General features: G+C 53.6%; 2 protein-coding genes across 2 annotated transcripts; both read right to left on the bottom strand.

Moving 5' to 3' along the window:
* Nucleotides 1–3514: 3514 nt before the first annotated feature.
* SPBR_00106 (ankyrin repeat containing protein) lies at nucleotides 3515–6913 on the bottom strand (the record flags this gene model as incomplete). The annotated part of the gene is made up of 1 exon (XM_040758426.1): nucleotides 3515–6913. The coding sequence occupies one exon, from the start codon at nucleotides 6911–6913 to the stop codon at nucleotides 3515–3517; it is 3399 nt and encodes a 1132-aa protein (XP_040618774.1).
* Nucleotides 6914–7170: 257 nt separating this feature from the next.
* Nucleotides 7171–7425, bottom strand: SPBR_01158 (uncharacterized protein; the record flags this gene model as incomplete). Its single annotated transcript, XM_040759474.1, has 1 exon — nucleotides 7171–7425. The coding sequence occupies one exon, from the start codon at nucleotides 7423–7425 to the stop codon at nucleotides 7171–7173; it is 255 nt and encodes an 84-aa protein (XP_040618773.1).
* Nucleotides 7426–12233: the final 4808 nt, after the last annotated feature.

Raw genomic sequence — 12233 nt, 5'->3', positions numbered from 1 at the left:
TATGTTGTGCCCTGTTGTCCAGTCTCCCGTCACCCTCATTGGTATCTTTCAACTAGCCAGACGAAGAATTGGCGTGCAACCTCCTACTTACACTTCCTGTCTTCTAAAAGCGCACTTCATCCGGCCCCCACTGCTCTCCCTACAATCGCGACAATTCCAGAGGCCAATGCACTCCAAATCCCCCCTGACGTACAAGGGCTCATCCCTACAATTCCTGCAACCCCCAAGCTCACGCGACTCCATTCCTTCTCGGCACCCGTGAATCTCCCAGGGCTGTTTTCAAATGCCCAGCATCTCCCACTAGACTGCACTCCAGAGAAGCTCGGCAGCTTCTTCCCGTCGGTGCCAGTGCCCCTGGACCATGGTTATTGTCTTCGTCGGTTCTTGGAGGCCGAGCCTGCATCTATCGGCTTTTGTCCAGCTCGCACGCCTGACGAAGCAGCTGACCAAATGTACGCTAAGCTTAGAGCCTGCCTCGCCGGCCTTGACCGACGCCATACAACCCCTAGGGACATCGATGCCAATGCTCAGTGTTGATGATTGTATGAGTCCTTGCTCGTCCATTATTTTTATATTTTACCTTTTCCGGTCCTTTCTGATCTATTGCATGTCTGGTTCTTTGTTTCGCTGTGTACCGTCCAGAAATATTGCTTCTTTCGAGGTGGATTTTGCATTGTACGATTGGGTTGTCGCGTCTGTTTATCCGTACAGCATACTTATGAAGCCTTCAAACAAATCATTTTTGTTTAAGAAATCAATACAACTGGCCCACTTACACACCATTTTCATCCTTTGAATGTCGAATCCTTTCCTGCTGAAGCCATCTCGTGTTGAATCTACTGCAATCGCAAGCTCCTCTGTGACCCACACTCATTTTTGTAACGCAGCCACATGGCATCATGATGGCCCAAAAATGGCAGCTTATTCTCTCAGTACTTCCACTCCGTAGCCCTTCGTTGCCCACCATCCTACGAAAGTCTTGGCGTAGCATTTTCCAGGGATCTTGGTATGTTTTCAACAGCCGTAAAAAGACCGCTTTGGTACCCATATTGTGGTTGTCGACCCGGGAGATGGGAAGCAATTGATGGTTTAGTCGCCCGACGGCAAGTCTGTAAGCGCGCCGCTGTCAGAAGTCTACTTCGCTCGTCGGTGACGGCGGAAATTCCTCTGCAGGAGCCGTCGTGTCATTGTGGCAAAGCAATGTGAGAGATGTATGAAAGGTCAAACCTGTACAGATTACGAAAAAGATAATCCCGATGAGTGCCAATAGAGGGGGGAAATGGAATGGATGTGCCATGCCGGAGGCCACTGACCTTATCCACCATCTCACATTCCAGATAATTTACTATTGCGTCTCTTTTAGATCTGTTTCCTCGTATTGTGTGCATTGAGATTGGCTCTTGTCGCTCATATGATCCTGCCTTTACGTTGGAGCGGAAAGAAAGCGAAAAAAACAGGGTAAATCAGGCAAGAGAATTTAAAAGTACATTTGGAATGGGCACTGCTGTGTGCCTGTATTCTCTGGAAGGGTAAAACGTAGTATCCTGTTGCGTCCGCTAAATCGCCCTACTTCTTTTTTTCTTTTTCTTTTATTACAAACGAACCCCTCGTTTCTTTGGCTCTCATAATAAACGCTTCACCGGTTCGCGTCTATTAACCCCCAGAAAGTTCTTTGGCTTCAACAGCTAAAGAGAAGTGATAAGGATAAGGAGGCAGGGGTGGTGGCCCTTTTCTTGGCAGAGCGCGTGACAGGACGAAAATCGCAAAGGAACCGAAGCCCCTGAGTTGACCGCCGAGGCAGATTGAGCCGACCCCTGTCGTTTCCCCCTTTTTAAGAATCTGACAGCAAAAGCTGGCCCCATTTCTCGACAATGCCCTCGTTCTTTCGTAATTACTGCGTATGGGAACAATTCTGGGAGCGGAGGAAGCAGTGAATCAAGGGCAACGTACAAAATATGACGTAAGAAGATTATGACGGGACTGTTTGATTTCGCCTGCGAGTGAGATACTCGCCTGCCAAAGTAGACCCTTCTGGGCATCAGATTCTGCAGAGCGCACCTTTTTTGTTGTTCACATTGTTTGGTTGAGCAGCCAATGACAGCTGCAGGACGGAAGCTACGGAACGACTGGCCAAGGCCTCGGAACCAACTGTTGGTTCCCTCTTCATCGAATTGGGTGCATGGGAGAAGGTCCTCCATTTGGTCTAGTTCCTAGACCTGCAGACATCTCACTTGCAGAAAGCACCAGACAAAGAAGAGGAAAAAGGACAAATGGCTTGGAGAGAGAGAGAGGGGTCGGACTTCGAAATGGTGTGAGACATGCGCCGAAGATTTTCCGTCTTTTTGGAGATTTTTGCCGAGAAATACAGGATCTGATGGACTGGTCTGGCTCTTCTACGAATTACGACGTTTGAAATCGCAGTTGGACAAGGGCCCTGACCACGTTTTGTGCCTAGTAAAACAGCGCGCCCTCGCCGCCCTCCACTGTCCTGAACTACGGGTGGGAAAAAAAGACGCACAGGGTGGAAGTGGAAAAATTCACTCGGCACAGGATTTTTACTGCATCGTTTGTGCTCTTGCGTTTCTGCTGCATGTCAAAGTCATTCTGTGGCTGCTATTTTGTGTTGTTGAGACTGCTCAGAGGCTGCTGCCCACGAACCCTGGGTAATTTTATCACTAACAAATGCCTATACGAGAAAATACGAGAAAATACGAGCGCTTCTCATCCTCTCACGCAAAACGTCCTCGACCGGCTCCTCGACCAGGCAAATATAGTCGTTTTGCGCACGACTGACGACGTCGCGCATGATGTGTGCACGCGCAATAAATGCGGAATCCCAGTGGCTTTATCGGTTTGCACCCAGCAGGCCCTGTAGGGCTGGACGCCAACGGCGACGGGCGACTTTTTGTGTTTTTCTATTTCCCATTTGTTGTGCCCACCGCGCCAAGACGGGCCAACCCAGTGCTGTTGGTTTCTGTTAGCGATGGCGGGTAACCAGAAGGGCGCACTAAATGCGAAGCAAAACATTAAGAAAAAAGAAAGACAATAATATCGACCTAGCTGGTCGTCGGGTTGCACTGGGCCGACAGTCAGACCACGCAGGAAAGACGCCGTGCTAGGCAGTGTTATCGACCGCCATTGACAGCAGCATCGTGGCCCGCTCCACCGCATCGACTTAGACATTTCTACACCGCATTTCAGTCATCACCGCAGACTTTGTTGATTTTTGATAATTGCTTTGTATGACTAATGGCGTCTTTTATTTGTACATCAAAAACCATCTGTGGAACTGGCAGTGAGCTATGTCTTTCATATGTGAGGTTGGACATTTGTAGATATCTCCTCCCGCGTCTGACTTGACTCCGATCAGAAATTTTGTTGTCTAGATGTACTATGGATGGCAAAAGCTCGTTGGACGAGTCCATGTGCTCCTTGGCCAGCAGCGTTGGTTGTGGCAGCTGCCGGGCCCATAGCGTCGCATATCTGCCTTGAAGAGTGTCCGTATTTTCATTTGCTACATGGCCATGGAAATATCCCGCGGCTCCGGTCCACGCCGGTGTACAATGGTCCACTCGTCCATCAGCGTAGGGCGTTGCTTGACGCCGAGCGGCAGCTGCTTGATGCTCGTCAGCAGGACGCGGCACGCCTCGAGGCGACCGTAGAGGGCGACATTGTTGCGTCCCTGTCGGCGGCACTGCATATCAAGAATGTCGAGTACACCGCGGCCGGCGGCATCGCGGGCATGCACATTGGCACCGTGGTCGAGAAGCGTAGTCAGCGCGATTTTGCGGCCCAGGCGCGCGGCGACGAGAAGCGGGGTTTCGCCGCGGCGGTTGCGACCTTCGATACGAGCACCTGCCGACAGCAGCGTCTCGAGGATGGCGACAAGGCTCTTGGCCTTATCCTCTTGGTCGTCCGCAATGTGCACAACAAAGGCAGTCAGCACGGTCTGGCCGCGGCGGTCGTAGTGGTTCACGTCGACGACAATGGGTGGCGACAGTAGGCCTTGCACCAGGCGAAGGCGCGTTGCCATCTGTGCACCGTCCACCGACGTATGCAGCAGGCTCTGTGTGGACGTCGCTCCACCAAGAGCCGGGTTGCTGACGTAGGGGCTGGTGCTGCTATATGTCGGGCCACCACCAAGACCGTCGCCGACACTTCCGCCTTCGCCGCTGAGGAGCAGGCCATTCATAAAGCTGCTGCTGCTGCTCGTCGCAGTGCTGGGATCCTTCTTATCGAGTGTCTTCTTTTTAGGCACCTTCCGGCCCGCGCTCAGTGCGCTGCGGTGTTCGTCCATAATGCGCTTGTCCACAATCGCCTCGGCCATGCAGTGCAGGCCATTGCGGCCTTCAGGGTCCTCTACACTCGGTTGGTTGTCCGATGCCGTGACAGTACGCAGCAACGACTCGTGGTGGCGGATAAAAGCATCTTCGCTAGAGAACACGGTCGGGACGTTGCCGCCAACCAGTGCATGTGTGGCCGTCGGCGAGGGCCATGCGCCGTAGTCGTCGGCGCCGCCACTGCCGCTGGCGCCCATTATAGCCAGCGGTACATGGGCAAAGCCGTCGCGCCGCAAGAGCGCCGCGCGGTCGTAATGCTGGATGATCGTGTTCGTTATTATGTGCGGGTCACTGACAAAGGTGCCGAAGCGGTGGAAGAAGCTGCGGCCGTAGACATCAGTCGCGTAGATCAGGTGCGCCATGGCGTTGCTTGACCCCGGGCCGTTCACGTCATCTGCCGCGTCGGACCCAACATTGCCGCCGGCTGGCGGCTGGCGCGTACGGCTCCGCAAATGGGCGAGAAGCTGGACCAGGGGTGCGTACGGCTCATGAAGCCCCACAAACCAGCTGGGAGCCAAGACGTGCAAAAACGTCTGTCCGGCTGTGTTGGCCGCCAGGAGCGTTGCATCGTCACAGTTCAGGACCATGGCCAGCAGCTGCATCTGCAGACCGTCCCGCGATGCAAACAAGTGCAGCATAGAGTGGCCGAACCGATCGCGGCGCGCCAGTTGGTGGCGCTGCTGCGTAGGCTCGCGAACCATCGCTTCGGCGTCGGGCGTGAGCCGGCCGTCGCTGAGGACCCAGAACGAGCCGTCTTCGAGTGCCACAGAGCCGACTGCGTCTGCAATCGCACACCAGCAGCGCTTTTCGCGCGGAACCTTGGCGTTGGCTCCTTTCGCACCGCTCCGGCCCCGTCTCCGGTCGTTCTGGTCCTCCTCGGCCTGCCGTTGCCGTCTTTCTTGCTCGTCACGCAGAAGCTGCTCCTTGTTGTGGAAGGGACAGTTAGCGTCGTCGCGGTACTGGTACGCGTTGAAAAAGTCTCCCGGGAGCACAAGACGCGGGCTTCCGGCGTTGTCACCGCTGGCGCCCAGAATGGTCGTCGCGTGTGCTGTCGTAGCTGTTGTAGCTGTCGTGGTTTTCAAACCGGCTCCAGAGGCACCTGCCCGCCGCATAGCACTACCGCGCACATGCTCATCGACGTGCCCATCCGGGCTTGCACCGGCCACACTGGAAGGGTTGCTACCACCGTGGCTGCTCTGGCCGCGCTGTGTAGTGTCGTCATCGTCGCCTGGCTCGCCATATACGTCCACATCGCTGTCGAAGACGCCAAAACTTCCGTTGCTGCTAGTGCTGCTGACGCTGTTGCTGCGAATTTTCTGTGTCCGCTGGCGCCAGGGTTTCCGAATCCGGTGCGAGTCCGTGCTGTTGTCGTTGCTGCCGCTACGAGGGCCCGAGAGAACAACGGACGGCGAAGGAGACGACGGGTCGTCGGATCCGTTGCTAATCGTGAATCTGCGCAGCAAGTTGGCGATTTGGTTTGCGTAATGTGTCGAACAACCGGATAGGCGGTTTTTGAGATCTTGGATCGTCTCCGTGCTGACGTCCGAGGACGCGTCCGAGTCTGTTGAGTACGCCGCGGAGCTCATGCGCCGCTGCCGCTGGTGGTCACTGAGCAGGGGCAAATGGCTGCTCGTGATACCACCTCCTAGTGTGCCGAGGTTACCGTGTCCATCGATGCCGCTGTGCTCGTTCGGGTGATAGGGTTGATGGGGATGGCCGTGTGCTGCGTGGGGGTGCTGATATTGCTGGTGCTGCTGCGCGTGTTGTGGGTGTTGGTGAAGGTGCTGTTGTGCATGACCCGCATGTTGCTGCTGTGCATGGAGCGGTGCCATGCTTGTTTGGTGCTGTGCCAGGTCAAACGAGTTGCTCATGGTGAGACGGGAGGCGGGATCTGCGGCCTGACTCTGGTTATCGTACACATGGCCCCAGCTACCGCTCATAAACGGGGGTACGTGATGTGCTGTCATTTGTTGCATGGAGAGGGGGTAGTGCTGATGCGGCTGTGGCTGCGGCTGCGGCAGCGGTGGTGCTGGCTGCTGTGGGTACTGCTGGTGGTAAAAATCATGATATGGCTGTTGCTGCGGTTGCTGTGGATGGTGCTGGTGGAGGCTTTGGGGCGGCGGGAGATATGTTGCCGACGGCTGGCTCGGATAGTGCTGCGACAAGTGATGTGGCTGCGGAGGCATCTGGTGCTGGGGCTGCTGGTGGTGGTGCTGCGGCTGCTGATGCTGAGCTTGGTACGGGTGCTGCGAATGCTGATGCTGCTGGTGGTGCTGTGGGTGCTGTGAGAGGTGGCCAAGGCCCGGACCGTGGCCTATCTCGGGCTTGATGCCATGGAGCATTGCGTCATCGTAGCCCGATGAGTGGCCCATCGGAGGTGGAAGTGGCGGCTGCTGGTATTGCGAGTTCGGGTGCTGATGTTGCTGCTGCTGCTGCTGCTGCTGCTGCTGAGCCTCGCCGTGCTTCTTCCACGGCCGGCGCTTGCGCTGGGTCGACCCGGCCAGCAACTTGACGCGCTGGTTCATGTCCTCACGCGACTCTGGGCGCAAATAGCGCGGATCGTGGTCCAGCATGTTGTGAATCGTCTTTTGGGCCGAATTTTTCCTGCAGTGCGCAATAGAGTGTGAATAACGCCGTTTTAGTTTGTCTTTGAGGCTCTGCCAGCCTTGGTTTGCTCGAGTTTTTTGACAGGGGACCTATTTCGTTCAAGTATCTGATGCGACTTTCCTTCGCGCCGTATCTCGTCGTTCTTGTTGGCAGTTCCGTCGTCATGTTTTCTTATACTCGGCTCCGCAGGATCAACCCTTTGCGTGTTGCATATGATTTTTGCTTACCTTGGCTTAAACACGTCGTCTTCCAAGACTTTGAGGATCTTGTCGACGGAGAGTGTTGAGTACATGTACAGCCGCACCAGCTTCCGCGAGCGCGTGCTTGTCCATTGCGGCGGCCGGCCGATGCGGCCCGGAACTGTGGTGCTGCCCTTGCCGCCGGCGCCTTTGCCGCTGCTACCACCGCTGCCACCCGAGCCAGCGCCCGCGCCGGAACCGCCGTCCAGCTCGCGAGCCGGAGCGTTCGCTGGCGCCATGACACTGCTCTCACACGCGGAATGCGCGCAGCTCGAGACCGGCCCGAAGCTCTTGTATCACAGCAAGGAAAACGTGAAACCTGGGAAGGCCGAAAATGACTCGAGACACTGCAAGCATAATCACAACAACAAATGAGTAAGAAAAACGAAACGCAAGAAAAGATAACAACCTCAAGTAACTCGAATAACGCGCATTGCAAGGTAGAATAAAGAAAGCCAAGACTGGCCTGTTGACGGTATTCGGGGGACATACACACTCACGTCAGATAATAAAGGGAGAAAATGCAACGAGTGGCTTCAAAAGTTGACAAAAAACGGTGACGACGGCGCTCTGTTGGTTGGAAAAGCCAAGAGCGGGCGGATATGTTCTGTCCGCTGCGATTCCGTGTGCTGTTTGGCCCGGTGTTGGGCGGCTGTTTTGGCGTGGGGAAGACGGACAGGAAGGGAGGGACGTTCAAGAAAGTCGAGGAAGCCAAGGGGAATAAAAGTATAAGAGGGTGCACGTAAGACAGAAGTAATGCGACAAAGCAAGCAGAAAAAGTCGGGTACAGCAGGCTTAGTTCTGCGGGACTGGGGCTGGATATGGCAAAACGACAACGAGTAGAAAAAGACGCGGGAGGTCAGGCCTTGGCCGGCGTTGATGTTCGAGACGGTCCCAAGGTCGAAAAATGAAAGGGATGGTGGAAGAAGAAGTCTAGAGAAGAGGTGGGCGACCGAGAAATAGAAATAGAAATAGAGACGGGACCCTTTAAGGGGGCGAGGGGGGAGATGAACGCAAAGACAAGAGAATTGGCAAGAGCGAGAGGACAAGAGCAAGTGCAAAGAATGTGTGGGGGAAGGAAAGAGGAAAAAAGGCACAAACACGAAGGAAAGTGCCGCCCAGGCTCGCAACAGCTCCAAGACCCCAAAGGGTACAACAAAAGAAGGTAAAAGGGAAGCAGCAACCAACGAGATTTGGTTGAAGAGGAGGTAAAATAAAGCAAGTGCGAAGGACAACGCCGCCAAAGAAGACAATGTGAGCATACTACGGAAGGTGCAGTTGCATCCATCGAAAAGAACCGCCGGTGGCCATGACCAGACCAACCAGGAAAGAGCGAACGATGTTTTGAGACGAAGGTTAGTTAACAAGGACCAGAGGGAAGGAGCGGAGGAACAATGGACCAGGCCAGGATGGCCCAAGACAATGCAGGGTAAACCAAGATCGGACAGGTGTGCATGGAGCTACATGTGGAAAGGAAAGCACAAGACAAAACAGACAGAGAGTTGTTCTAGAGGCCAGGGCCGGTGGAGGCTCCAAGAGATTTTGTGTGTGTCGGGGCAGGGTGTGTGGAGTCTGCAGGTAAAATACGACACGTTTGTCGTTTTTCGGCCGCGGTTTTGGCTCTGAAGTGGTCTTGTCGTCTTAGTCTCTTAGTCTTTTTTGCCCTATGGACTTTGTGAGTTCTTTTGGCGGCGTTTCTGTTCTTTCTTTTATGTATTTCTCTCTGTGTTATACTCTTTTTTTTTATTGAAGTTTGGGATTTGGCTCTTTCCTCGTCGAGATACCTTCCCAGTTGCCCTGTTCTTGTCCTGTATGGCAGGGCCGTGCCTGCCTTTGTGATTTCTGCGTGTTTGTTGTTGTCGTTCTTCGTTCCTGCCTTAATTGGGCGCATGCTCGTTTGGTGCCCCTACGAGGCCGGTACTACTCGCGCTTGCCTTGAAGCCTTCCTAGCTATGAAACTGGGGGACACAGCGCAGGCAAGTCGCAATTAGCTTTTTGTTTTTGCCTGGGACTTGTTAAACTTTAGCCCTCTTTTCAAACTTTCACGGTTCGTTTTCGCCACTCTCTCCTGTCCTTCACCGGTCGGGCAACAAGCTACTTGTTCTGTTAGTTCCCCGTCGCCGCGTTATCAAGCTATCCCAACTATCAAACTATCCAACTAGCTGTGACATGTGCACCAGAAACGTGCGCCTCTTTTTCACTTTGCGCGTCCCTCTGCCTTAGTGGTCGGCGATGACGAAGACAGCTGTGGCGAAGGCAACCGATGCGCCAGAGGCGCCGACAGCAGATGTTCAACGCCAGGTGACATGTTCTGGCAGTTGCGTTCTCTCACAAAGCCACTTCGGCACAGCACCGAGTACGACATGCACAGGCATCTTTAGTTTCGAAATGTGGACAGGCGCGTGCCCCTCTCAACGGTTCGGGCGCTTATTTGCGAGCAAAAGTGAAGTGGAGGCTGTAGCCAAGCCGGCTGCGACAATACAAAACAAAAACAATAATGATAGTAAGAAAAATACGACGTGAAGAAGAAAAAGAAGAAGCACCCTGGGAAATTTAGAAACAATTGGACGGACGGGTGAAGTGGGCAGCGGACAAGGTGGTTGAGGAGGAACAGAAGACGAGACATGCGCGGGAGAAACAGGTGCGCGGAGAAGAAAGACAAAGCAAAAAGTGGAGAGTGGGCGTACGAAGAATGAACAAAAAGGGAGGGGATAGAAAAAAGGACGGAGAGGGGGGGGGTGTGGGAAAGAAACAAGCAAATGCGCCCGGCAATCAAATGATGATCATTAAAGAATGGTGGGAAAATAGGGGAATGAGATCGTACGACGTAGGTCGTAAACCGTTGGAACTGGGAAGAAAGAACGAGAGGGGGTCTCGATCGATCTAAAGAATCCATCCACACGGGAGGTCGACGCCCACATACAGACAGGACCCAGAATGGACGTCAGACATGCGAGGACAGCTCAGTACCAGAAATAAGTCTTGACACATTCATAAAAGTACGATACATGTAAGAAGCAAAACCACAAAGGTATTCAGCCGCAGAAACACCGCAGGTCGCCGTCTAAACTGTGAGGGCCCCAAAAAAGAACACGAACTGAGAGCTCGACTCGAATACGACATGGGGGCTGCTTGTTTGTACTTTAAAATTGCATCGAATACACAGCACGCACGACTGCACGACTGGAGTGGCAGGCAACGGGCAGCATATGCAGCACCAAGGAGTCAAGGGACAGGGCGAAGATGGAGAGGGGTTAGGTTGCGACGAAGGGGAGTAGTAATCGTAAGTATGAGAGGAGGAGAGCAGCAACGTGGAGTGGGAAGGACCAAAATATATCGGGAGCAATTAGATGTGGCAGCAAGACCCGGTCGGGAGCCAGATGGACAGCCTATCGCAGTTTTTCGTCGGCATGAACAAAAAAGACCACAAAGTGTAGGTAGGATTGCGTTTTTTTTTCTCCTTTTTTTTCTTTATTTTTTTTCTTGTTTCTGCGCCCGCCTTAATCCTGCTCCTGCGGGCCCTATGCAGCTCATGCATGTGAGCCTGTGCGGTCAGGCCTGGCTGGGCCAAGACCATAAGACCATGCAAGTCGAGACCGCAAAGAGTGATTGAGTGATGGTCGTTCGATGAGCGACCAAGAAAACGAAACAAAGCCGAGAAATGACCAACAGGCGGCCAAGCCGATGACAGACAGAACGAACGATGTGCTGTGTATGAGTCCGCGTGCGCGTTTGCGGTGTTTTGCTAACTAGGCCTCAGAGGTGTCGAACTGCAATGACAATGTACAACATATTTCGTACGACGTACGAGTGGGCCAGAAATGGGGAAATTATCCTCGGAAGCCAAATGCAAAGAACCGGCCCCCACAAGAGGACAACGTCGTAGAGTGCCAAAAGCCAAATCAGGAGGCAGCTGGTAAGGAAGCCGAACAGGGCAAGCTCGACAGGGACGACGAGTGATGAGACGAGGACAAGAACCCGGAACAAAGCCAAGGTATGGAGGACGCCGTACCCAAGTAATAGGGCAGGAAAGGGAAAGACATTGCTCCCCAGAAAGCCCATCGTGCAGCATACGGCGGTTCATCAATAACACAATGGATGCAATAAAAGCAGTCACGATAAGAGTTTCTTAGGTGGCTGCTTAGTTTAGTCGTAATGCCGTCGGTCGACCTGCCTAGATCAAAGTTGGAGGAGAGGGGGGCTGGGTGGGCAACGAGTCAGAACCCTTCTTGCAATGTTAAGATCAAAGAGGAGAAACCTAACATGGGACAGCAATGAGAACAGACGAGTCGCAGACACAGCCATCCACCTTGCAAATTCTCTATACATAGTTTACTCGAATGGGGAGCATTTTCCTTTCGCCGAAAAATGGCGAACCAATTTCCTCTTCTTCCCAGCCGCGTGCCAAAGTGTAAACACCGAGCCAGTTGTTGGCACGAAAGAGAAGGCGTCCGCCAAAGACACTAAAGAAAATCCACAAAACTTCTAGTCCAGAGTGAAACCCGGCACTAGTGGAAAATCAAACTCTGACAAAAGGAAAAAAAAAAAAAAAAAAAAAACGGTCGAAATCGCCCACAACTAACACAGCGGGAAAGCCAGGGCCATCCTGGGTCTTGGCATTCGGGAGAAGCAGAAGATCTGGAAGGCAATGCGTCGCACAAATCATCATTGCCATGCATACGCCGTACAGATGTCAGATTTCAAGTTGTATTCTGACCCGGTGTGGTCCTCATGCCACGAGGGCCAGGTGGCAAAGGACGATGGCTCCCCCCCCCTCCCCCCCTTTCAGCCCGTCAGCACATGTCAACCATCCACCAGCTGGCAGCAACGCAACACACATCGGTACCGCCGTAGAGGCACATCCACCATGACCACGAGCCACCATAAAAAGGGGGTGGAAAGGGGGCGAGAGGGTGCAGAAACAGGGAATCAAGCACAATAATGTAAATGGACAACCGAGCTGAGGATGGCCAGCCAAGCGTACATACCTTGCAAAGAAAGGAAAGGAAAAGAAAGCACACCGGTACTTGTCAGGGGTCACCTTTTC

This window comes from Sporothrix brasiliensis, assembly GCF_000820605.1.
Source record: "Sporothrix brasiliensis 5110 chromosome Unknown Cont19, whole genome shotgun sequence".
In the NCBI taxonomy this organism is placed as follows: domain Eukaryota; kingdom Fungi; phylum Ascomycota; class Sordariomycetes; order Ophiostomatales; family Ophiostomataceae; genus Sporothrix; species Sporothrix brasiliensis.
Note: the sequence above shows the minus strand (reverse complement) of the source record. Positions and strands in the feature narration are given on the sequence as shown.